The 25,365-nt window shown below is 49.3% G+C and overlaps 1 protein-coding gene across 5 annotated transcripts in view; it reads right to left on the bottom strand.

Moving 5' to 3' along the window:
• Nucleotides 1–1,687: 1,687 nt before the first annotated feature.
• The window catches only part of VAV1 (vav guanine nucleotide exchange factor 1), a 47,775-nt gene continuing 24,097 nt past the window's right edge, over nt 1,688–25,365 (bottom strand). For 2 of the 5 annotated variants that reach the window (XM_047840182.1, XM_047840217.1), the window contains 21 exons: nt 24,774–24,842; nt 24,522–24,625; nt 23,860–23,959; nt 23,129–23,224; nt 22,859–22,927; nt 22,503–22,589; nt 22,307–22,392; nt 21,847–21,979; nt 21,412–21,521; nt 20,147–20,248; nt 19,808–19,905; nt 19,699–19,721; nt 19,481–19,526; nt 16,985–17,121; nt 16,585–16,650; nt 12,488–12,519; nt 8,966–9,082; nt 7,387–7,474; nt 5,467–5,587; nt 3,646–3,797; nt 1,688–1,994 (listed from right to left, as the gene is read on the bottom strand). In XM_047840182.1, coding sequence (XP_047696138.1) covers nt 1,941–1,994; nt 3,646–3,797; nt 5,467–5,587; nt 7,387–7,474; nt 8,966–9,082; nt 12,488–12,519; nt 16,585–16,650; nt 16,985–17,121; nt 19,481–19,526; nt 19,699–19,721; nt 19,808–19,905; nt 20,147–20,248; nt 21,412–21,521; nt 21,847–21,979; nt 22,307–22,392; nt 22,503–22,589; nt 22,859–22,927; nt 23,129–23,224; nt 23,860–23,959; nt 24,522–24,625; nt 24,774–24,842 — 1,890 coding nt within the window. In that variant the 3' untranslated portion in view covers nt 1,688–1,940. The remainder of the gene's footprint in view (nt 1,995–3,645; nt 3,798–5,466; nt 5,588–7,386; nt 7,475–8,965; nt 9,083–12,487; nt 12,520–16,584; nt 16,651–16,984; nt 17,122–19,480; nt 19,527–19,698; nt 19,722–19,807; nt 19,906–20,146; nt 20,249–21,411; nt 21,522–21,846; nt 21,980–22,306; nt 22,393–22,502; nt 22,590–22,858; nt 22,928–23,128; nt 23,225–23,859; nt 23,960–24,521; nt 24,626–24,773; nt 24,843–25,365) is intronic. The other 3 variants (XM_047840191.1, XM_047840208.1, XM_047840200.1) reach the window with 3 other exon arrangements.

Raw genomic sequence — 25,365 nt, 5'->3', positions numbered from 1 at the left:
TGATGGGGGGTGGGAGGGAGGGGAGGGTGGGTGATGGGCATTGAGGAGGGCACCTTTTGGGATGAGCACTGGGTGTTGTATGGAAACCAATTTGACAATAAACTTCATCTATTGAAAATAAATAAATAAATAAATAAATAAATAAAACTTAGAGATTATATATATAAAAAAAAAATCTAAGCCCCAAAGGAGTCCTGATAAAAGTCTGGCCATAGCGGGTTCTAGGGGCTGGAGGGAGGAAGGACTGGGGAGTTGTTGCTTAAAGGAGACAGGGTTTTCATTTTGCAAGATGAAAAATTCTGGAGATTGCTTGCACAATTAATATACACCACAGTACTGGATGGTGCACGTAAAACTGCTTAGGGTGGTTAATTTTATGTGATGTAAATGTTGCCACAATTTTTTTTAAGTAAGTCTAAAAATTAAAAGAAAAAAAAAATCTGGCCATGTATGTGGAAGAGCATTCACCACGCTGAAGCTACTTTTCCTGCAACAAGATAGTTCGTGGCTCCCCAAGGTGGGGGAGAAGAAACAGGTCCAGAGAAGCATCCCTGTATCCTATCCGCACACCCCTGTTTAGGTGGCTTCAGGGTGATACGGGAGGAAGAAGGTTCCCTGGAGCCCTATGGAACCCAGGGTTTAGCAAGCCCTGCAGACGTTCCCCCGCACCCTGCACATGGCACCTGTTGGGTAGGGATGGCTGCACGCAGGCACTGTGAGCACCCCACCCACAGTTCCTCAGTACTGACAACATCCAACAGGTCAGCAGCTCCAGAAACACCTGCGGTCCTCCAGCCATCAGCACACGCACCGCCCAGATACAAGCTGTTCTCGATCAATGACTGATAGACGTTGGCGAACACACACCCCAGCTCTTTGTCCTTCAATTGCAAGGCATGTCCTACGCAGACCTCCAGGGATCCCCAACAAGAGTAAGCCCCCAAAGCCCACAGTTGTCACCTGCCCATCAAGGCTCCCTGTACTGCCTCCTTCCTTTTCCCTTCTCCCTTCTCTCTCCCTTCTGGCTACTTCCTGGGATCACCTGCCGGATTAACTTTGCGCACCCAAATCCTTGTCTCAGGCTCTGCTTCTGGAAAAGCCCAACCTAAGACAGTGACCGTACAATCTGTCACCCAAACCAGGACCCTTTGAAGAGTGAAAAGGGTCATGATTAATAACTACACCAGGACTGTTGCAGATAAACCAAGAAGTACAGTGGTTCCACTCGGCATTTCCGGACAAACGGCCAGATGTCTTGCGTGTGCCAAGAGAGACACGGAAGACGTAGAGGAAACAGAGGTGAAGCAAAAGCAATGACATCTGTCTGCAGATGGCAGTGAGATAGGGAACCTCCACGTACCAGCTGTCTGCCCAACACCCCAGTGCCAAAGGCCCTGGAATCTTGGGGGGAAACGGACTAACATGAAGTCTCCACCTCTTAGCAGAATCGGAGAGTAGTGAAGGTCCAGCACAGACAAAAACAAAGCAGAGTTAACACTTTTAGTGATCTGGAATCTGTGAGGGTAAAATTCTTCCCTGCCTCATGGGGGCCCCATTTCCTTCGTCGGGTCTTATTTTAAATGGCACGGTAAGATAAAGCTGGGAGGTAGGGATCGGGGAGAGGGCTTTCATCGGTGTCCCCATGTCCTCTCCCACCCTTCCCCGTCGTCCTGAACGACTACAGTCCTTCCTTTCGACATTTTATTAAAAGCTGTTGCCTCGAGCCCCGCCTTCTCGAGGGGCCCCAGGAGGAAATCGGTGTGTTATAAATTAACCGTGGCAGAGCATCATCCCAGGAGCCCTGCCAGCTGGACGCTGGCCCTCCACCATCCATACCGGTGCTCAGCCCGCTGGGACCTGTCACAGCCCCCTGGCCCTGCTGCCTGCTCATCCTGGGCTCAGAGCCTGGAGTTTCTCGTCTCTTGGCCAGTGCGCCAAGCTCAGCAGTATTCAGAGTAATCTTCCTCCACATAGTTGGAGGGGAACCAGCCAACCTGGAGAGAGAAGAGGAAGTGGTTAGGACAGCCTCTGCATGTTCCCCGTTGTTCCCCAACACACCAGGCAGGTTCCCTCACACCTCAGGACCTTTGCACCTGCCACACCTTCTACCTCAGAAAGTACATCCCCCAGAGGTATACATGGCTGAACCCCCTCACCCCGCCTTCCAGAGACCTCTCTATCATATGTCACCCTATTCATAAGGTCTTCCTGACCTCATTTAAAACTGCAAACCCCACCCACCTCAACACCCCTTATCCCTATTCTTGGCTTTATTTTTCTCCATAGCAATTGTCAGCATCTTGTTCATTACATACGTTACTTATTTATTAGCTTGTTGTCTGTCTCCATACCCCCGCTACCCCATGAGCTCCCCAAGGGCAGGGATTCCTGTCTGTATTATTCATTAGATTCCCAAGAGCCTAGAATAGTTCTGGCACACAAGAGATTAATAAATATTTCTTAAAAGGATGGATGGATGGATGGATGGATGGACAGACGCATGGATGGATGGATGGATGGATGAGTAGAGGGGTAGTGGGATGGATGGATGGATTGATGGGTGGATGGATGGGTGAATGGATGGATGGTGCACGGATGGGTGGATGGATACAATGATGGGTGAATTCATCATAGCCCAGACCTTCCCATATACCCCCAAAAGGCTCTCTCAAACCCCAACTGTCCTCCACTGCATACTGAACTTACCTTCCACAATTCTTAAAAAAAAAAAAAAAAAAAAAAAAATGTTCACCTAAGCAATTATCCAGGCTGTTTTTTCATGTATGTCCCCCCCAGTAGAACATAAGCTCCTGACCAGTGTCCTTATCATCATTCAACAAATATTTTTGAGAAACCATTACAAGCGAGGCAGTGTTCTAGAGACTAGGAATTAATTCATGGGTTAAATAAAGAAGACTCCCTGCCTTTGTGAGACAAAAATAAGAACCAGGTAGAAACGAACTTCGTGTGTTAGAGGTTCCTCCTGACAGTCCGAATTCAAGCAGGCAAAAAAGCACAAAAGGCAAGAGTGGTCAGTTCCAATTATGCCTCTTCATGCATTCAATATTTATGTGTCACACACTGTTCCAGGCACTGGTGACCCCGCAGTTAACAAGATAGACAAAAATCTCTCCCTCCGTGTCCCCCAAACATGTCAACCACTCTCTCACCTCAGGGCCTTTGCACATGCTGGTCTCTGCCTGGAATACTTCCCACCACCCTCTCTATGATCTTCTCACCTGGCTAACTTCACTCATCCCTCAGGGAAAACCTTGGCCTCTCTGATGTGCTTCTGACCTGCTCCCATCCTGCCCTGTGATTCCCCATCTCAACCCTGACCACTCAGCATTGTACCTGCTTGGTTACAAGTCTATTGTCTTCACTAGACTATGAGTTTCATGAGGACAGTGCCTGAACAGCCCTCATCTTTGTCTCCTCAGCACCCAGAAGAATGCTCGACACATAGCAGGCTTTCAGGAAATAAATGCAAGTTATGTGAAGGAATGAAATCTTCATGTCCTTTCCTCCCCTCTGACCAGGGAAGACCTCCCCACCTGCTCCCTTCCACAATTCCAGCACGCCTCCACTCTAGCCAGGTCACCCCCATGCCCTTTCCCCAGGCTGCCAAGATTCACCCCCACTCACCCGGCCATAGATCTCCCCTCGCCACCAGCCTTGTTGACCCTTCTTGTTAAGGATCTTGATGATGTCACCCTCCTTGAGGGACAGCTCTGATCGGTCCCGGGCACAGAAGTCATAGCGTGCTTTGGCTGTACCAAAATACTTCGTGCTTCCTGCTGTGTAGGGGAGAGCAGAAGTGGGCAAAGGGCTTGGAGCAGATACCCATCCCCCATCTGGGGACAGTCTGCTTTCAGGAAGGTAACAGGAGGATGGAAAGTCCCTCAATGCTTCTTTGTGCAGAGGGTTAGATGCCCTGGGAGGACACGACTGTACTTCTGGAATCATCTTTCCAGCCCAACCAGTATCCAAATTTAGAAAATAATGCCATTTATGTATTTTTTTAATGGTTTCTCTACACTTATAATGAAAGAAACAGAGGAAAGCTATGGAAAAATTCATTTTACGCTGTTAATATTAATTATCCTCAAGAGGACCAAGGGTAGAAAAAGAGGACTAAAAGAAAGATGAACAGGGGCGCCTGGGTGGCGCAGTCGGTTGGGCGTCCGACTTCAGCCAGGTCACGATCTCGCGGTCCGTGAGTTCGAGCCCCGCGTCGGGCTCTGGGCTGATGGCTCAGAGCCTGGAGCCTGCTTCCGATTCTGTGTCTCCCTCTCTCTCTGCCCCTCCCCCGTTCATGCTCTGTTTCTCTCTGTCCCAAAAAAATAAATAAACTTTGAAAAAAAATTTTTTTAAAAGAAAGATGAACAGGAGTGGGGGGAAGACACAGAAAACTTTTCATAGTAAAATATTAAGCAACACTGTGGAATGTAAAACTACTTTGTAGTATTTCTGCAAATGTGCTGACATCCGTGTATACATCAGGGCAAATCAGCAATGTGCAGATACATTTATTTCACTGGGTGATGGGGATCCTCCGTTAAGGATTGGAGTCCTGATGTTATGTTGCTGCTGCTTTTTCAAAAACGTAATATTTTAACAATAATTAATTAAAAAAAATTTTTGTACATTTATTTATTTTTGCGAGACAGAGTGAGACAAAGTGAGAGTGGGGGAGGGGCAGAGAGAGAAGGAGACACAGGATCGGAAGCAGGCTCCAGGCTCCGAGCTGTCAGCACACAGCCTGCCACGGGGCTCGAACCCACAGACCGTGAGATCATGACCTGAGCCGAAGTCGGATGCTCAACTGACTGAGCCACCCAGGCACCCCACAACAATTAATTTTTAAATCCCTCTTTTAAAAAAAAATTCCAGGGGCGCCTGGGTGGCGCAGTCGGTTGAGCGTCCGACTTCAGCCAGGTCACGATCTCGCGGTCCGTGAGTTCGAGCCCCGCGTCAGGCTCTGGGCTGATGGCTCAGAGCCTGGAACCTGTTTCTGATTCTGTGTCTCCCTCTCTCTCTGCCCCTCCCCCGTTCATGCTCTGTCTCTCTCTGTCCCAGAAATAAATAAACGTTGAAAAAAAAAATTTAAAAAAAAATTAAAAAAAAAAAATAAATAAATAAAAATTCTGATGTATAAGAATTCAGAAACTTCAGGATGCACTCCAGCAAAATGAAATGTGGATCAGAGTAAGGAATTTAAAAAATAAGGAAAAATACGGAAAACAAGAAATACAGACACTGGCTAAAATAATTCTTGATACCGTATTTGAGAAGTCAAATGCAATCGTTAAGAAAAAGTTCCTTAAGCATATGTTGTAATTATTTTAGTTCACAGCACACTGCATCCAACATCCCAGATAATGTCAGTGAACCCATGGGTGAGAGAGGCAATTTTGCCTTTTTGTGGGAGAAGGTTATAGATACTCATTAGCGCTTGATATTGACCTCTACCTGGTGGTTTGCTGACGGCCCTCCTCTCAGGCTCCTTGAAGGGGAACTGCAGGCAGGTGTCCAGAGACTTGAAGCAGTCCTTCAGGGAATTCTGCTGGTAAAACTCCACCAGCTCCTGGAGGGACAGAGGGACGGAAGCTCTGCCAGTGGACCAGCCCATGAGGGGCCAGGGCTGGAAGGGGTTACAGCTAACTCCTCGGGCGCAGCAGATCCCTCTTCTGACCTCCCTGGCAAGTGACTCCTGGACTGTTCCCCACGACGGGGGGCTCATTCCCTTCCTGAGCAGCCAGGACTGTTTTATGGGGAAGAGATCACATTGCCTAAAGCTGGTTCTCTTAACAGCCAACTCACTTGATAATAAATTTAACAAATAATCAACTTGCCTGATACCCAGCTCACCAGAATCAACCCCCCGCCATGGAGATCAAGAACCTTATTTTTATAATTAATTATTATAATAAGAAGAATAATTCTGTTTATTGGACACCTACTATGTGCTGGTCAGTGTGCAATCACACATCATCAGAATGTCCTAATAACCGTGAAAGGAATACATTCATGATTCCCCCATTTTAAAAATGGAGAAACTGAGTCACAGAGAAGCCAAGTTCCTTGTCCAGGGTCTCATATCTGGAAAAGGGCAGATCCAGAATACAGTCCCCTGGAGGAAAGGGGCAATGGAATGTAGTGGCTAAGACAAAACAAAATGTCTCATGGTTTGGAGTTCTATATTTCAAAAATGCCAGTATTATGAAAGACCAAAAAAAAAAAGAAAAAAGAAAAAAGAGAGAGAGAGAGAGACATTTTAGAAAGACTGACAAACTATTACAAATGAAAAGAGACTAAGGAGACAAAAGCTAAATGCAATGTGTGATCCTTAATTATATCCTGGAGGAAAAATAGAGCTATAAAAGATATATATGGGGCCATCAGAGACTTTGGAAATTGGACTGCATATTACATAAATTTTGCAGCAATGCTCAACTTCCTGGGTATAATAATGATACTGTGATGAGGTACAAGAATGTCTTGGCTCTTATGGATATTCATGCTAAAGTATTTTTTGAAGAAGGGTCTTGATGCCTGCAACTTACTCTTATATACCGCAGATTAAATGTGTGTAGGGGGCGGGGAGGGATTAACAGAGGGCACAAAAGAGGTAACAATTAGTAAATGTACATGAAAGATTCATGAATGTTCCTCTCACTATTCCAGTAACTTTTTGGAAATTTTTCAGAAATAAAAAAAAAAATGAGGAGCAAAATTTTCAGAAACAAGTTTGGGGGAGGAAAAAAAATTGTAGAATAAATTAACAGTCCCTAACCTTTTAGGAAGCCAAGGATCCGTTGGAGGATCGAGTGAAATCTGAGACCCTCGCCTCCAAGAAAAATACATTCAGGTATGTACAAAATTCTGGATGTTCTACCAGAGGACCCAAAGCTCGGCAGGGGTCCACAGACCGTAGGTAACATCCGTGTGTCTTAGACCCATGGGCTTAAAATGTCTAAAAGATTGCCCAAAATTACAAGGCTCCAAACAGGCATTTGAATTCTCAGTGAAAAGATCATTGAACAGATGAGGTCTTGAAACAAGACCAATGCTCTTCTGTGACACAAGGTAAGGACAAAACATCGATTTCACCTGCATGTGAAATGGGATGTCCCACAGTGACTTAAGGGAACACTGGAGTTCTTTCTACAGCATGTCTGGCACTCACTAAGTGCTCAGTAAATGCTCATTGCCATTCATCACCAGCCATCAGGGGAATAAGTTGAAAGCCAATGGTTTCACAGTGTTCTTTGAGAGGCTTCTCTGAGTGTGTGAAGGTGAGGGGGGGGGTGTCCCAAGATGGAGCTTCAGGGAGGGCCCTGCCTCGATGCTGGGAGACTGGGGACGGGGTAGATTGGCCCTTACCGTAAGCCCCCGGAAAGCCTTCTTCTCGGTAATCCGGTACAATCCTTCTGCTGTCATGATTTTAATGTGTTTGACCTCAACATTATACCTGGAAGCAGTGAGAGAGAGGCCCGGATGGTCACTGGGCCCTGAGGCTGGGGACCCAAGCTCATCTGTCCCCTGCCAGGTGTCAGCCCCAGTCTATACACCCCCAACCATGGAAGGCACAATCTTGACAAATTCAGGGAGGGCGAGACCACTGAATCACCTTCCCTGATTCAGAGGGTTGTTAAGAAGTCACAAAGATCTTGTAAAGAAAGACACGTTCTATAACAGAGAAGATGAGGTCTATCCTTCCCCCAAGATGAAGGACCTAGAATCTATAGGATGGGAAAAGAGACCCATTTCCACCAAGATGCCAGACCACAGGTCAGTAAGGGCATGGAAGAGATATTCACATCTGCCAACAAGGAAACCTAGATAACAACAACAACAAAAATCTGACTCCAGAAAACTAGAAATGATGAGAAAAAAAAAAATGCTGAGCTCTCAAAAAAGCAAGGGAAATTCTCAGTGGCCAGAAATGAGGTTGAAACTAAAAACCAAGCTTATTGCATGAACTGCTACCCTACAGGGCTTGTTTATCTTGGTCACCAAGTATCTTATGCCTCGATGACCCCACAGAGACATGGGATGAGTTACTGGGTCCATGGAGGTGGAGTTAGCAGTGAGACCTGCCTACACCCCATAAGCCTGGACGGTCAAATGCTACATCCTCTAGAAAAACCACCCATCGCACAGACGGCCAATAAAAAAGGTCTGTCTCAGACTCAACACAGAAAAGTCACCCTTGTGAATTCAGAACCTCAGACCTGCCCTCATGCAGGTTTTGGTGTTTGAACTTAAACCACATGTACAGCCTGGGAAGCTAAAGAATTAACCTAAAAACAAATCCACCTGTTGGTGACCCCAATGAAAACAAATGCAAAATCTCTGGAGACCCAAGCAGCAGAAGACTGCCACCAGGAAAGCCCCACCCGAGATCACAAGACGAAATTTCAGGGGCGCCTGGGCAGCTCAGTTGGTTAAGCATCCGACTCTTGATTCTGGCTCAGGTCACGATCTCACGGTTCGTGGGATAGAGCCCCGTGTCGGGCTCTGTGCTGACAGTGCAGAGCCTGCGTGGGATTCTCTCTCTCCCTCTTGCTCAGCCCCTCCCCCACTCTCTCTCTCTCTCTCTCTAAATAAATAAATAAACTTAAGGAAAAAAAGACAAAATTACAAAACCAACCAGGAAACAAGTCACCGTGAGTGAGAAGCTCACACAACAGACAGACATGAGTGAAGGGACCCACTAGCCTTGAGTCCAGGTGGCATTTCTGCCTCTCACTAGGATGAGCTAAATGCCTTTTGGAGACTGTCTGGGAGGCATATCGTTTTTGTGTAGGTGTCAGTCAAGCAAAAGGAATAAGACGGATAAAAACACCCAGGACGCCACAGGGCTCAGTGAGAGATGGCTGTCAGGATAGTTCATTCCCTTCCTCCCAGGCTCCTTCCTGCAGCACCCAAATCACAGGGAGTCAGGGGTGGGAGGAGTTACTTAATGCTGATGGCAAATTCTGCTGAGTCCTTCACCCGCTGCCGCACCAAGAACGTCCCATCCGAGCGGTTGGTGAGGATACTTTCTGCCCCGGCGCGCTCCATGGGGCCAGCGTACCTGTCAGGATACATCAGGGAGAGAGGTCCACACGGCCCCTATGCTTGAGCCCCCACGTGGTCATACTGAGGCCACTCTTTCCCCCATCCTGTGACTTTTCAGCAGGTGACAGTCCCAGGGCGGGCTGCTCCAAAATGGGCCACTTTGGTGTCAAGACTATTTTGGGTTAAAAAGCAATCAAAACTCTTTATCTTCCCCCCCCCCCCGCCCCACCCGACCAAAAAAAAAAAAAAAAGAAACTGCCCCAAACGGATCCGGACAGAGCACCTGCTGGGGGCAAAGAGCTGTCAGCACAGACACATCCATTAGTCTACGAACGAAGTACCACGGACACAGAGGAACCTAGCAAGTCCTGTTTGACCAAATCCTCTGTGACCCACGGCTTTTGAGTGGCCCAGCAAACATAGGAGTACCAAAGATTTCCTCTTCTTCATCTTCCAGACAAGTGCCTTGCTTCCAAGTCCCACACCGCTGCTCCCTTCTCCTTGGTTCAGAATGACGTACATGCCTCCGTTTGCCCGACTGTCTTGGGATTTCAGCGTCTGGGTGGCGTCCCCACACACACAAAATTCAATTTGACTTTTCTCCTCTCACTCTGTGTCGTGTCAATCTGATTCTTAGTTCCCCTAGAAGGACCTAGAAGGGGACGGGAATTCTGGCTCCCTGACATACCCTTTTATAATGAACTGGTAATCTCCTAAGTAAACCATTTTCCTGCATTCTGGGAGTTTGTGTTAGCAAACTGGGGACGACGTTGTGGGAACCTCTAATTTACAGCCGGTCGGTGGGAAGTCCTGGAAGCCTGGACCGGACATTGGCAGTCTCCTGGGAACCGACCCCTAACCTGTGGGGACTGCAGTCATCTCTAGGTGGGCAGTGTCAGAAATGAACTGAACTGCATGACAGCCAGCTGAGAGGGGAGAATTGCAGAACTGCGTAGATGTGGGGAAAAACCCACACGCTCGGCTGAGACTGTGAGTATAGAAAAGCAGACGTTTTCCCCTTTACTCTGGAATTTGGCATTACTGGGACGGGCATTTACCGCATCCACACTCCTTGCCCGTCTCTGTGGCGACCAGGACAGAAGCTGGATGAGAGGGATGAGACACTAGCCTCGGAGACCAACTGCGAAGAGGGAGCCAAAATACTCCACCAGCAAGGTAAAAGATAGCAAATGAAGGGAGGAGTATTTTAATGCAATACTTTTAAAAGTCAAAATGATTGCCAAAGCAGCCAGAAAGGGAGCAAGGCTCTGACATGTACCGCTTCGTGGACGGATCCCGAACATAGGATGCTCAGAAAAGAGAGCCGTGTGTGGAATGTCCAGAAAAGGCACATCCACAGACAGGAAGGGGTCAGAGGAAGGTGCTGGGGGCTGGGGAGGCAGGGGGGTGACCACACACGGGGGCAGGGTTTCCTTTGGGGGGATGGAATGTTCTAGACTTATAGTGATGATGGCCACCCAACCTTGTGAACGTAGTAAATGCCACTGGATATAAATATATTTGTGCCGTAATGTAAATATATAACATAAAGAATATATATTAATATATCATATATATTAATTATATATAATTAATTATGACTATATATTATATACTATAATTATAATGTATAGTTATATAGTATATTATATAATATATACTATACTATAATATATATTAATTAATTATATTATAATTAATATATCATATAATATATTAATATATATTATAGATAATATACAATTATGCATGACACATAAATGTGAATATGAGTGTATTATGTTATAACTGTAAATACGTAACATACATACTATTTACTAGTTTTGAGTGATATGTAATTACAGATGATATATAAATGTGGATATAATATATTTATGCTGCAAATGTAAATATATAACAAATAATATACCATTAACTTGAGGTAATATATAACTGTATATGATATATGCATGTAAATATGTAATATAAACATAAATACTAACATAAATGCCACTTTAAACGGTTAGTTGTACGTTATGTGGATTTCACCTCAGGTTTTGAAACGAATGCAAAAGAAAATCCATGGTGAACAAAATGCCAAGGCTTTAAATAAAGACAAGATCGACCTCCATACTCTTGGGTCAACTCTTTCTACCCCCAGCCCTGTCAGGTCCTGTCTTTATTTACAGTTTGATGTTTTGCTTATCATGGATTTAGTTTGCCTTGCTTTCGATTATTTTAAATGCCTCATTGAGCCATCACGGATCTCAATGCCTGAGTGTTTGGCTGCCTCCTCCAATTCTGCACCTAAAGTGAGGGTCTCGCTCTCCTGATACAACTCCACGCCTGGTGACCACATCCCAGCAGGGGAGGGCAGACACCAGGTCTGAATCCTGGCTCTGCTACTTGGCTGCTCTGTGACCTTGGGAGCTGATTTTGCCACACTCTGAGCCCCAGTTTTCTCTTCTAAAAAAAAGGAAGATAAAACTACCCTCTGGAGAGGACATTTCTGACCAGACGAGGCTGAGGCGCCTAACACGTGGTCTGTCAGCATCATGACTTTCCAGAGGCAGTAAGGTCAGGCTCTGGAGTCAGGCAGATGGGCTCCATCCCATCTCCGTTCCCTTCCTCACTGTGTGACATCGGACAAGTCACTTCCCCTCTCTGAGCCTCGGTTGCCTCCTTCTTTCCCAAAAGGAAAGGAGAGCAGCAAAGGGTTGGTATGAAAATTCAACGCGCTCCCTAAAGCACGGACACAGCAGCCATAAAAACAGTCCCGTGTTACATCATCTAAGAGGCCAGTGATCATAAAAGGCACTGTTCCTTCATGGGCCATTATGAAATAAAAACCACTACCCATAAAAGTAGGCAGAAGACTGATACTCCGTCGATTGTAAGAGCGATTGCAATGTCAGAGATGTTAAAAACATGAAGAATAAAAAGTGCTTACTGTGTGCCAGGCACAGGACTAACAGCCCATCAAAGCCTTACAACAGCCCTAGGAAGCATAAGTCGGTATTAGTCTATTTTCCAGAAAGGAAAGCTGAAGCACAGAGAGGTTGAGTTACTGGCCCAAGGTCACACAGCCGGGAAATACTGGACTCGGGATTTGAACCCTGTCAGTGGGCTCCAGAAGCAACACTATAAACACCCACCCCTCACTGCTCTACATTCAATAGGTGCTCAAAAAACAGGGGCGAGGGGCTGCTGGTAACATCACCACCATCATTTTCCTTCCAGTGAGGCCCTAATCGCCCAAAGTCAGGGACCTTCTTTTGTTTGCTTGCGCCTCAGCAGCCCTGGGCCCAGGGCTCCATCCAGCAGTCGATGCCCAGAGTTCAAAAAATGAATGAGATATTGGTTTGGAGTCACCTTCTGTGCCCAGCCAGGGAACCCACCCCAGGGGGCCCAAGTTGAAAATAAGAAAGGTAGTTCCACTCACCAGAGATGAACAGTCAGGTCCTGAGGGGGACCCTGGGGACACAGAGACCGAGACTTAGGGTAAAGAGCCAAGGTTAGCAGCAGAGTGCAGGGTGCATCACTCATATAGTCATTCACTCTGCCATCATTTATTGAGTGTTTATTATATGCCAGGCACTGTGCTATTCATTGAAGACACAGCCTCAGAATCTAATGGGAGAGACTGGTCCACTTCCAGTCAGGGGTTGTCCAGCCACTGTTGTAGCATGACCCTCAAGTTAAGAATGGATTTTACGGGGCGCCTGGGTGGCTCAGTCGGTTAAGCGGCCGACTTCAGCCAGGTCACGATCTCGCGGTCTGTGAGTTCGAGCCCCGCCGTCAGGCTCTGGGCTGACGGCTCAGAGCCTGGAGGCTGTTTCGGATTCTGTGTCTCTCTCTCTCTCTCTGCTCCTCCCCCATTCATGCTCTGTCTCTCTCTGTCTCAAAAATAAATAAACGTTAAAAAAAATTTAAAAAAAAAGAATGGATTTTACACTTTTAAATGGTTGACAAAAATCAAAGGAAGAATAATATTGCTCGGCATGTGAAGATGGGGTGAAATTCACATGCCAAGGTCCAGAAATTCAGTTTTATTGGGACAATGGTCAGGCTCACTCATTTGCACATCGTCTGTGCTGCTTTTGTACTATTTTGGCAGAGGTGAGAAATCACAAAAGAGAGCATCTGACCTACAAAGATGAAACTCTATATTATCTATTTCCAGAAAGCCCAACCCCTGGTCTGAATTCATGTAAAAGTGCACACTTTCACCACATCAGGACGGCTAGTGTAAAATAACAAAAAACAAACAAAACAAGAACAGAAAAATAACAAGTGTTGGGAAGGATATAGGGAAATTGGAAACCTTGTTGCGTTACTGGCAGAAATGTGAAATGGCACAGCTACTACTGAAAACAGACGGTGGTTCCTGAAAACCTAAAAATAGAATTACCATATGGCCCAGCGATTCGACTTCTGGGTATCTACCCGAAAGAATTAAAAGCAGGGATTCGAAGAGATATTTACACATCCGTGTTCCTAGCAACGTTACCCACGATTGCCAGAGGGTTAGGTCTCCATCAACAGATGGACAGATGAACCAAATGTGGCACGCACACACAATGGATTATTAGCCATAGGAAGACGGACATTCTGGCACCTGTTACAACACGGATGAACTCTGAAAATGTTATGCTCACTGCAAAAGTTGGTCTCAAAGGGACACATGTACCACTCATCCGAGGTCCCTAAGAGGAGTCAAATTCACAGAGACAGGAAGTAGATGGTGGGAGCCAGGGGCTGGGGGACGGGGTGGGGACTTAGTGTTTCAGCTCTGCAGGATGGAGAGTTCTGGAAATGGACAGTGGTGGTGGTTGCACAAACGTACGAATGTACCTAATGCCACTGAACTGTATACCCAAAAATGGCTAAAATGGTAAATTTTATACAATTTGTGTTTGACCATAATTTAAAAATAGTAATAATATGGGGCGCCTGGGGGCCTCAGTCAGTTGAGCGTCAGACTTCAGCTCAGGTCATGATCTCACAGTCTGTGGGTTCGAGCCCCGTGTCGGGCTCTGTGCTGACAGCTCAGAGCCTGGAGCCCGCTTGGGATTCTCTCTCTCCCTCCCCTTCTCTCTGTCCCTCCTCGACTTGCCCTCTTTCTCAAAATAAAAAAATAAACTTAGAAAAAAACAACAAAAATAAAAACAGTAATGGAAAGAATGTGGAACTACCACCTGTATCTACTTCTGAAACATCACCCCAAAAGAAAACCCAAACACATCACCCATTAAACAGTCGGTCCCAAAGCCCCCCACCTCCAGCATCTGGGAACCACCAATCTGCTCTCTGTTCCTGTGGATGTACCTATCTGAGATATTTCACATAAATGAAATGATTGCAAAATGTGCTATACCACTGAAGCGTGCACTTTAAAATGGTTTTTATGTTTTTCAAATTTCACCTCAATTTTTTTTAAAGGGGAAGAAAAAAGAATGAAATATTCTGTGCACAATATGAAAAGATCCCAAGATATATTAAAAGGCAAGCAGGGGGCTGCAAAATAGTATTAAATCTTCTGAATAAATCATGGGGCAAATGAGAATTGCTATTCGTATCGACTTAGTGTGTATATTAAGAAACTCCAGACAGACACTCATAAAACAAATACAATAGTAGCTATCTTGTAAGGTAGGTGGGACCAGGAGGATGGAATCCTTCAGTAGAAAGGAGAATTGCCATTTTTTCTATCTTTTCTCAGAGCCTTCATTGTAATGAGAGAGAAGGAGGCTAGGACAGGTGTAGTTTTAAGAAGGCAGTACATCTGGAGGCAGAAATTGGAGAGATGCCCAGATCTTGGCTTCTGAATGCCGTGTCCCACTGGAAGGACCAGGTCTCCTTGGAAAAACAGTTGATTCCAAGACCGAGGCATGGGAAGTACAAGGTGGGTCTGGTTTTGTGCCAGAAAATAAGGAACAGCTCAGAGAATGATGGGGACATACAAAAGGACAGATGAGGGGCGCCTGGGTGGCGCAGTCGGTTAAGCGTCCGACTTCAGCTCAGGTCACGATCTCGCGGTCCGGGAGTTCACGATCTCGCGAGATCTCGAGTGATCTCGCGTGAGTTCGAGCCCCGCGTCGGGCTCTGGGCTGATGGCTCGGAGCCTGGAGCCTGTTTCCGAGTCTGTGTCTCCCTCTCTCTCTGCCTCTCCCCCGTTCATGGTCTGTCTCTCTCTGTCCCAAAAATAAATGAACGTTGAAAAAAAAAATTTAAAAAAAAAAAGGACAGATGAGCCAGCCTGATGGGGCTCCCGCTGGCCAAAGCTGGGACCATTTTTAGAATAAGAATCCACAGGCATTTCCTGAGATACATACATGCATACATACCTGATTGATTAGTAATTGGATAGACACCTGCCTACATAGAATTATAGATGTTCGATACACATATAGGTATGTAGATTGATACATAATTGATAGACACACAGAGACACAGATAGATATATAGCTGATCATTAGATATACAGATGCCTGATTGATAGGTAGGTTGAGTGACTGATTGATTGACTGACTGACAGAAAGGGAGGCAGCTCATCCTTACATCTGCTAATAAACTTGGACAGAACAATGACGTTGGAAATGCATAGCTCCACAGTGGAGAAACCTGGGAGACCTCAGGCCAAAAAAAGAAAAAAAAAAAAAAATCTCTAAAAGACAATTTAGGGAAAATTGTCAAAATTTAAATATGGACTACAGGTTGAATCGTAGCATAATGTCAGTGTCAAGTGTTAAATTCATGGTTGTTAAAATCACGCTATGGTTATGTAAGAAAAGGTTCTTGTTCTCAGGAGGTGTTTACGGGGGAAGGGAAAGTATAGCTGTAAACTGACTTTTAAATGTCTCAGGAAAACAATAATATGAAATTTTTAAATAAAATAAAGTGTGCAGAGAAAGAACAAATGTGGACAGCTGGTGAATCCGGGAAAGGCTATTTGGCGTTGCTTGCATTACTGTAGCCACCTTTCTGGAAGTCTGAAATGATACAAAGTTCAAGCGACAGACTGCGGGTTCCTATTTGGGCTGTGAAGCAGGCAGAGGGGAGTCTGCAGGGAGGGAGAGAGGTCTGGGGAGACGGGAAAGACCTGAGGTCATCGTAGAGCGAGGGGGCTGGGTGAGCAGAGACTGGGCACAGTGCGGGCAGGTGCGTCCACAGGAGCTGGGCCGAGAGGCCTGGGTAGCCCCAGCACCCGATGGGATAGCACTCGCTGCCTCTGAAAGGAAGCCAGCGACTGGCCAGCCTTCTGGCCACCCCTGATTTTCGGCAGCACGAGGGAGAGGACCTTCACACGGGAAGAATCAAGGGGGAAAGGATTGGTCATCATTGTCCATGTGCCCCCCGCCCCCCCACCTCCACTCTGGGCTCGGTCGACACGTTAGGCAGAGCACGGAGTTTGGGAATGACTTACCGTGATGGGCAGCCCCTCTCTATCTCAGGGGTGTTAATTCAAGGCTTCCTGCCCTCGCAGGACCCTCTCCCGACCCCCCTTGCCCTCTCTCCATCCAGATTTGAGGCACTTACATGCACGTAGGGCTTGACCCTGTTACAGGGAAACCAGCCAACTTCATTGGTAGCCGTATTCCTGCCCTAAAAATCCGGGAGGGAACGACACGGACGCAGAAGTTACTTGCATTCACGTGCGTGTATGTGTGTGTGCCCATCTTTCTACCCACTGGCCATCTGCCCACCCATCCATCCCTCTGTGGCCCGCATGACCCATGGAGTTCTAGCCAGTATCAACCACCTGGCAAGACGGCCAGCTCAGAAGGGCCAGGCCAGCCCTAGAAATCCCCATGTAGAACACCCTCCCCAGATGCCTCCTCCAGACCAGCCTCCCCTTGCCAAAGCCTTCCCGGGACCGCCTACGCCCATGACCCCACACTCAGATCCTTCTCCATCACTCCCACCGCCCAGCCTGTACCTCCCACCAGTTCTGTTCGGCCTCAGCCTTGGTGAGCTCCACGATGTCTCCAGGGTTGAGCCGCAGGAAAGGACCAATGGCTCCAGGTGGTGGGGGAAGCCCATAGTATTCCTGGCACACCTCCATCTTGGGCAGGCCTGGAGGGAAGGGAAGGCGGTGGCTCAGTGCGGTTGGCGGCCACGGATTTTCAGACCTGAGCCTCACCGCCCTCCAGGATGGCGAAAATTAGAGACCAAGAGAAACACACCCTCGTGTGTGCCAAAAGTCTGAGACGGGCTGTCTTCACAAGAGCCCCAAACTGGAAACAACCCAACGGCCTCAATGGAATGCATAAACTGAGAGTGACAGAAGCACACAACAGAATGTGACACAGCAATGAACAAATTACTGTCACAAGCAACCACGTCAATGAGTCTCACCAACACGACGCAGGAGGAGGACATACCACATGATTTCATTTTTACGAAGTTCAAGGAAAGGCAAAACTGACCTACGGTGGTAGGGGTCTAAGAGTGGTCCCCTCGGAGAGCCAGGCTGGGGGCAGGGGGGGACTGAACAGCAGTCTGGTAAAGCCTTCTGTGTGGAGGAGTTGAATAATCTCTCCTGTCCAGCAGGGCAGTCATTAGTCAGAGGTGGTGAGCGAGAGCTCACAATGTGGCTAGTGTGGCTGAGTACGGGAGTTTTAAGGTTATTTAAATTAGTTTCAATTTGCATTGGACAGTGTAGTTCTAGAATTCGGTGAAACGTTCCATATCTTGATCTGTGTGGTGGTTACAGGGGTAGAAATTCATGGCGCCATGCAGTTAAGATTTGCTCACTTATACACATTACAGTATGTATTTTCTATCTCAATAAACAGTGTGTGTGTGTGTGTGTGTACTTAATTGTACACAGTGTGTGTGTATTAATTAATATTAATTAATATTAATCTATTATATACACTTATATTAATACACACACTTGTACACACACACACACGTATGCATATATATAATGGATATGTACAAGTGTGTGTATTAATATAAGTGTATATAATATATTAATATTAATTAATATAATTATATATTAAATATAATTAATTATATTAATATAATATAGTAATATATATATACAATATGCATAGATATAAATACATATAATAGATACACACACTTACTTTTCTAAATGTGCATCTATTTTTGACAGAGAGAGAGTGCAGAGGAGGGGCAGAGAGAGAGGGAGAGACAATCCCAAGCAGGCAGTGCAGAACCTGACGTGGGGCTTGAACTCACAAACTGTGAGATCATGTCCTGAGCCAAAATCAAGAGTCGGACACTTAACCAACTAAGCCACCCAGGCACCCCTACACACACACACACACACACACACACACACATAAATATTTCCCTCTATTGAGGACATTTGGGTTGTTTCCGGTTTTTGACAAATAAAGCTGACATACACTTTTGTATAAAACGGATTATACAACGCATATAAATCTACGTATAATTATATATACGTTCTTCTTATTGAATCATTTGTTTCTAATTTTTTATTATTTCAAATAAAGCTGATATATCTATAGCTATCTATAGACACAGATTATAGATATCTATAGATCTTTGTACATTGACATCTATATATGAATATACATAGACACGGATAGATAGATATGAAATCTGAGCCTTCACACTGACTCTGTATTATTATGAGCAAAGGTTTAACTTCCTCAGCCACACCAAACTGTTCTCACATGTTTAATGCTGCCTGGCTTCCCTGCCTCCCAGCCTTTGCGCATGCCATTCCCTCTGCCTGGAACACCCCTGCCCTCCTCCTCACCTGCCTAACCCTCTCATCCATCAAATGTCTGCCTAAATGTCTCCTCCTCTGAGAAGGCTTCCCTGAGGGCTCAGATCTGTCAAGTCCCCCAGGTTCTATGTTCCAGAGAACTTTCTAGTCCGCCCACTACAAGGTAATGTCTTAAAATTCTCTCCCTCACCACTGGTCTCAGAGCTTCTGGAGGATGAGAGGCCCCAGATGTGACCACGTATACAGTAGATATTGAACACAAGACACCCATCACTGCTGTGATGCCACAAAATTCGTCAACATAGGAATGAGTCCCGCCTTTCCCCCCCTGCCATTGGGCTAAAATGAATCTGTGCCCTCCACTTCCCCATCCTCGAGTGGAGGGCACTCTGCTGAAACTATAGATCATGATAAGATTCTGCGGAGCCTCCGAGCTGTCGGCACAGAGCCCGATGCGGGGCTCGAACCCACCAACCGCAAGATCATGACCTGAGCCGAAGTCGGACGCTCAACCGACTGAGCCACCCGGGCGCCCCCAGTTGGTTATCTTTAAATTCCTTTCGGGTTTCTAGGACTGCAACCAATGGCTCACAGCTTTACAAGCAGGACCTTATGTGATCGTTAATATAACTGTTGAGATCTGGGGCAGAGACCAGGCTTCCTCCTGCCCCACACGACGCCCACCCCCCCCCCCCCCCTCAGACTCACCCAGGTCATTCCGCTTTTTGTCCTGAGGTCGGCGATGCGGCTTATCCTGGAGGGAGACAGCGAAACTGCAAGTGTGGCTCCCCAGGCCCAGCCTGGGGCACCCTCAGCTCCTATGTGAGCACCCAGCAAAGGGCCATGCCCACTGCCGGGGTCTCCTGGGTCACCCTTCCTTATCCCCCATGATGTCTCATACAGAGAAAGGAGAATGGGGGTCTTACCTTCTTCATAGTTCCTGAAAAATCTATGGGGGGCGGGGAAGGAAATAGTTAGCATGGAAATCCCCCCCACAGGACCAAGCCCACCTGCCCCAGTCTCTCCCACTGGTACCTTGCCCATGTCGGCCACACGGAGGGACCCTTCCCAGACACTCCTTGTGTGCAGGTGCCCGGCACCGATGACAACGGTAACCCTGATAGAAAGTGCCTCTGGGATGCCAAGGGGAGATTAAGGGACGTCAGTGATGTTGACTGGACACAGCCGATCATTTTGCCAACAACGTGAAGGGTGCCCTCGGGTTCTCTTCAGGGCAAGAGAGAGATGCAGAAGCGGAAGCCCAAGGGAGAGCCTCCCACCTCCCAACCCAGGGGACAGACAGCCAGAGAAGCCCCTCTGAGGGGGACGAGCTGACCGCACCCAGGCCCCAGGCCCATCCCCCCAGACCCCTACCTCAGCAGCATCTGGCAAGCCTTGCACGACGTGGTCTCCTCAAAGGAGAACATTTGGAAGTCGTGCCCGTTGGCAGTAGCGTTCTCAGGGTAGATGTTGGAGCTGGAGAGGGGACAGAATTCCCCGTGACGGAACAGCATTCAGCCACACAAGGGAATGAAGGACCAACACGTGCTGCCCTTTGCACGTATCGGGGCAGCCATACACAAACCAGAAGCCATGTCTCCAGCCCTCCACTGCTGGGCATGTGGGTGGAGACAGAGAGCAGACCGGTGGTTGCCAGGGGCTGGGAGCAGGGGAACTGGGGCCTGAGTACTACACGGGTGCAGGGTTTCCTTTTGGGGGGATGAAAATGTTTTGGAACTTAGAGGTGGTGGTTACACAATATCGTGAGGCACTAAATGCCATTGAATCATACACTTTAAAATAGCGAAATTTTGGGGCGCCTGGGTGGCGCAGTCGGTGAAGCGTCCGACTTCAGCCAGGTCACGATCTCACGGTCCGTGAGCTCGAGCCCCGTGTCGGGCTCTGGGCTGATGGCTCGGAGCCTGGAGCCTGTTTCCGATTCTGTGTCTCCCTCTCTCTCTGCCCCTCCCCCCGTTCATGCTCTGTCTCTCTCTGTCCCAAAAATAAATAAACGTTGAAAAAAAAATTTTTTTTTAAATAAAATTAAATAGCAAAATTTTTGTTACGTGAGCTTCATCTCAAGAAGACGAAGAAAGGGAGCCTGGGGGGCTCAGTCAGGTTAGCATCCGACTCTTGATTTCGGCTCAGGTCACGATCTCACCGTTTGTGAGACTGAGCCCCTCTTCGGGCTCTGTGCTGACAGTGCAGAGCCTGCTTGGGATTCTCTCTCTCCTTCTCTCTCTCTGCCCCTCCCTCACACACACACACACACACACACACACTCTTGCTCTCTCTCTCTCTCAAAATAAATAAAACAAACAATAAGAAGAAAAAGAGGAAGGAGGAGGAGAGGAAAGGGAAGGGGAAGGAGGGAGAGGAGTGGGAGGAGGGGGAGAGGGAGGAAGGGGAGGAGGAGAAGAAAAAGAAGAAAAAGGAGTTCAGGCTGGCGCCTGAAGCTCACACACAGAACACTGACATTCTGAGGATGCAGACAGCATTAAAAGCCTATGCTTCCCATTTCGCAGATGGGGAAGCTGAGGTTCAGAGTGGCCCTACGCAACAGAGCACAATTGCCTCTCAGCCCCTGTCCACTGCAGAGTCCTCTGAGGACAGGGGGTGGGGGAGGAGGGGGGTCTCACATGGCCATCTCGAACTGCTCCAGCCACTTCTTCTTCAGTTCTCGTGTCTTAAAGAACAGCTCATAGCCCTGGGAACCTTGGTCCTCGATCAGGAGAAACATGTGAGTCCACTGCAGGGAACAGGGTTCAGAATGAAGACACCCAGTCTGCAGAGGATGGGACCACACACCCTCTTCACCCCTACCCCTGTGGGGAGGAAAGGGTCAGCCTCGTAACAGCCTCTCTGCCCCTCGGAGAAACTGGGCGCGGGCACCCTTGTAAGGGTCTGCCTGGGAGAACCAAACATACGTGCACAAATCTAAGACCACGCGTGTCTTACACACACACACACACACACACACACACACACACACACACACGGGCATTCTAAAGCTCGAGTGCAGAGCCTCAGCTCTCCCAGCACTGGGGTCCCCAGCTCTGGCTTCGGAGCCCCACCTTCTTGTTTTCTCGCTCTCCAGAGGAATCATCTCGAACCTGGAAGCTTTGCAGATCCACAACATTCTTGAGGTCATAGGAGTCCCCTCGGCGCTTGCAGATGAGCAGAGCTTTGTCGAGCAGGAAGGCGTACCTGAGAGCAACTTGGGTCAGGGGCCTCCGTCTGGCTCCCCTCGGCCAGCTCCTCCCCACCAGCTCCACCTTCCTGGCCCCACCCGGCTGTCCGTCTAGGACTCCCGCCCTTCTCCTCCTCTGTGGCCAGCTTGGCAGGATTGGCCTACCCATCCTGACGTCGGCCATAAGGTCCTTCCGGGTCCCAGCACCTGCTGGTCTTGGCTCCACCCACACGTCCACGCTGGTCCCGCCCCGCCCGCCCACCTAGGCCCCACCCCCTGGTGTAACTGGAAATCCCTTCCCGCCTCTGCTCCGGCGCTTTCCTGCATCTGTTGGCTCTGCTTACCGGTCCATCTTGGAGCGCCTCTCCACTGAGGTGATCTTGAGCTCCCCATCGATCTTGGGCCGGCCATAGTGGGCCAGAGACTGGTCCTACGCAGCAGGAAGGGGGTCTGGCAAGGGGCCGCCCAGGGGGAGGCCAAACACCCTCCCACCCCACCCCCGCGGCCACACCCCTGGCCCGTCCTGCCCTGCCCCCTCACCAGGTTCTCGATGGACAGTTGGAAATTGGTGATCTGCCGTAACGTCTCGTTGTCCCGCTTGACCTCATTCACACACTGTGCCAGGTCCTGGGGGTGGGGCAGGGGTGAGCCTGGGCCCCCCACCCTGGCCAATCCCCTCTCTGGTTGGGGGTAGGGGGTCAGCCCCCACCAGGGGCTGGCAGGAGGCGTAGAAAGGGCATCCCCGCATGTACTGTCCCCAAGCGAGACGCTAGGAATCACTCACTGGTCACATGGGCGTGTGGTCATTGATGAGAGGAGGGGTTGCCCATGGGTGTGACCGCGTTCCCCGGGCTGCACTGCCTCCAACGTGTAACCGCCTGTGTGTGACCACTCACCCTCATGGCGTCCAGGGCCTGCCTCAAGTTCTCCTTCTCCATCACGTCCTGCGTGTGTTTGACCAGCTCCTGCACAGCCCATGGAGACAGACATCACCTGGGCCTGCCCTCTCCTCTTGGGGACCCTCCAGACAAGCCTGGCCTGCCAGCTTCCTCCTTCCTCCCAGAGAGTGCCAGGCCCCAGCCCTGGGAAGACAGCTCTGCCCCCACGCCTATGACACAGAGAGGGAGACAAACCAAGCCCTTGCCTGGGGGCCCCCACTTGTGCACCTGGAGAAGGAGGTGATACTTGAGCACCCGCTGCATGGGCACCATCAGCAGGTCCCGCAAGGTGAACCTCCCGTTGTTTGCTCGCTGAGAACATTCCTGGGGGGGTCAGAGAAAGAGATGAGCACGATGAGGTGGAGACAGGTGTGGATTTTTCTAGAACCTGAAGCATCATCGGGGAAATAGTGAAGGAAGAATTTCCTGGAAGGCTGGCAAACACTGCCTGAGGCAGGATTCCAGGAGCTGAGTGGAGCTGGGGAGGGAGCGGGGGACAGGACTGCAGGGTCCCCACAGTGGAGACCGACGAGGCCGGATGGACGGTGCATGCAGGTGGCCCGTCCTCATTTCTGCCCTGTAGATACACTGGTTCCGGGGCAGGGGAGGGGGGGGTGCTCAGCCCAGGATCGGGGCTCGGGGTGAGGTGGGGCTCAGCCCAGACGTGGGGCACAGCCAAGGCTGGGACTCAGCGCAGGCTGGACTGGGGGTTAGCCTGGAGTCAGAGCTGAGGTCGGGGTCAGGACTGAGTCCAGAGTCAGGGTTCAGCGGGGGTCAGGGCTCAGGGCTCCCGCCCACCTCTTCCTGCTCCCTTTCTCCCACTCAGCTGGTCAGTACCTCCCACCCCAAACCCTGGCTGGGCTGCGGTGGAAAGTAGCACCACCAGCTCTGTCTCCCCCCCACTGCCCCTGGGGCCTGGGAAGGGGTAAGAGAGCCCCCCAGATGGCGCCCGGGCCCACCTCCAGCTTCATTTGCACATCCTCCCGGGCGGCGGCCACATGGTCCAGGTGCTTGCTGGCTGACTCCACCTGGCTGCAGTAGCGGCCGTAGACGAGGAACCTGAGGGAAGGACAGGTGGCCGGGTAATGGTGGCCTGCACCATGGTCAGGCAAATCTGGGTGTCAGTCCAGGCCCGCCTCTTCCCAGATGGTCTGAGCCTCGGTCTCCCCATCTGTAAAATGGGACCTCCCACATGGAGCCACTGAAGCATCGGAGGGAGATGATGCATAAGACACGCTTAGCACTCGGTATATTGTCTCCTCAATGTTCACTCATCTAACAAGCACTTACGGAGCACCTACTGTGTGCCAGGCCCTGTGCCAAGCTCTTTAGGCATCCGTTTATTTCATCCTCACCCTGGGAGGTACATTCTGCGCCACGCTGATTTTACAGATGTGGCAGCAGATGCTCAGAGAGGTTCAGTGAGTCTACAGTGCCACACAGCCCGGCAGAGGCAGAGCTGGGGACTGACCTACAAGTGGGCAGTCCCTTCCCTTGCCCGTGAGCAGAGAGGGAACAGCCCTGCCTGTCCGGTAGCCTCTGAGGGCAAGGTCGTCCAAATGCCCGGCGCGGGCAGGACGGGGTGACTTCCGGGGGTCTGGGCTGGCCGGCTGGGTCTCACCTCTCCTTGTATTTGATGAACACCTGGTAGAGGGTGGGCGCACCTGGGGTGCCCAGGACTTCCTTCATCTCCTTTAGGAAGAGGGTGTGCACACGAAGCAGGTCCTACTCGGAGGAAGGAGTGGGGGCTGGGGTTCAGGAGGCCCACCCTGCAGTGCTCAACTCCCAACCCCCACTCTCCAGGCACAGGTGGAGCCAGCAGGTCGTCCCCACTGGACAGACGCCCGGGAGGGCTGGGGACCGGCCAGCTCACCTCGATGTTGATGAAGATAATCTCAATGTCTTGGGGTTTGAGGAACCGTTGCAGGGGCTTCATGAAATGCTGCAGGAGCGGGGAGAGCAGGATGAAGGGGGCAGGACCCCTCCGTCCGGCCCAGGCCCAGGGAGCCGGGGACAAGGAGACAGAGTCAGAGACCAACAGAAAGAGAGGCTGAGAGACAGAGATGCACAACGGCCACTCAAACACCTGTTCACGGCTGTTCACGCCAGCGTTATTCGCAACGGTCGAAAAGGAGGGACCCACCCGAACGTCCAGCGATGGGTGAACGGATAACAAGATGGGGTCCACCCACCCACCAGAATGTCGCTCAGCCACGAAGAGGAGCGACACTGGCACACGTGGACGGACCCCGAACACACGACGCTCGGTGAGAGAACCGGACACAGAGGGCCACGTCGTGTGGGATGCCACGTGTGTGAAATGCCCAGAACAGACACATCCACGGAGACAGAAAGTAGGTTAGCGGTTTCCAGAAGGAAGGGGGCGTGGGGGGTGATGACTAAGGGGTACGGGGTTTCTTTGGGGGGGATGACGAAAACGTTCTAAAATTAAACAGTGGCGACGG

This window comes from Prionailurus viverrinus, chromosome A2 (assembly GCF_022837055.1).
Source record: "Prionailurus viverrinus isolate Anna chromosome A2, UM_Priviv_1.0, whole genome shotgun sequence".
Lineage (NCBI taxonomy): Eukaryota > Metazoa > Chordata > Mammalia > Carnivora > Felidae > Prionailurus > Prionailurus viverrinus.
Note: the sequence above shows the minus strand (reverse complement) of the source record. Positions and strands in the feature narration are given on the sequence as shown.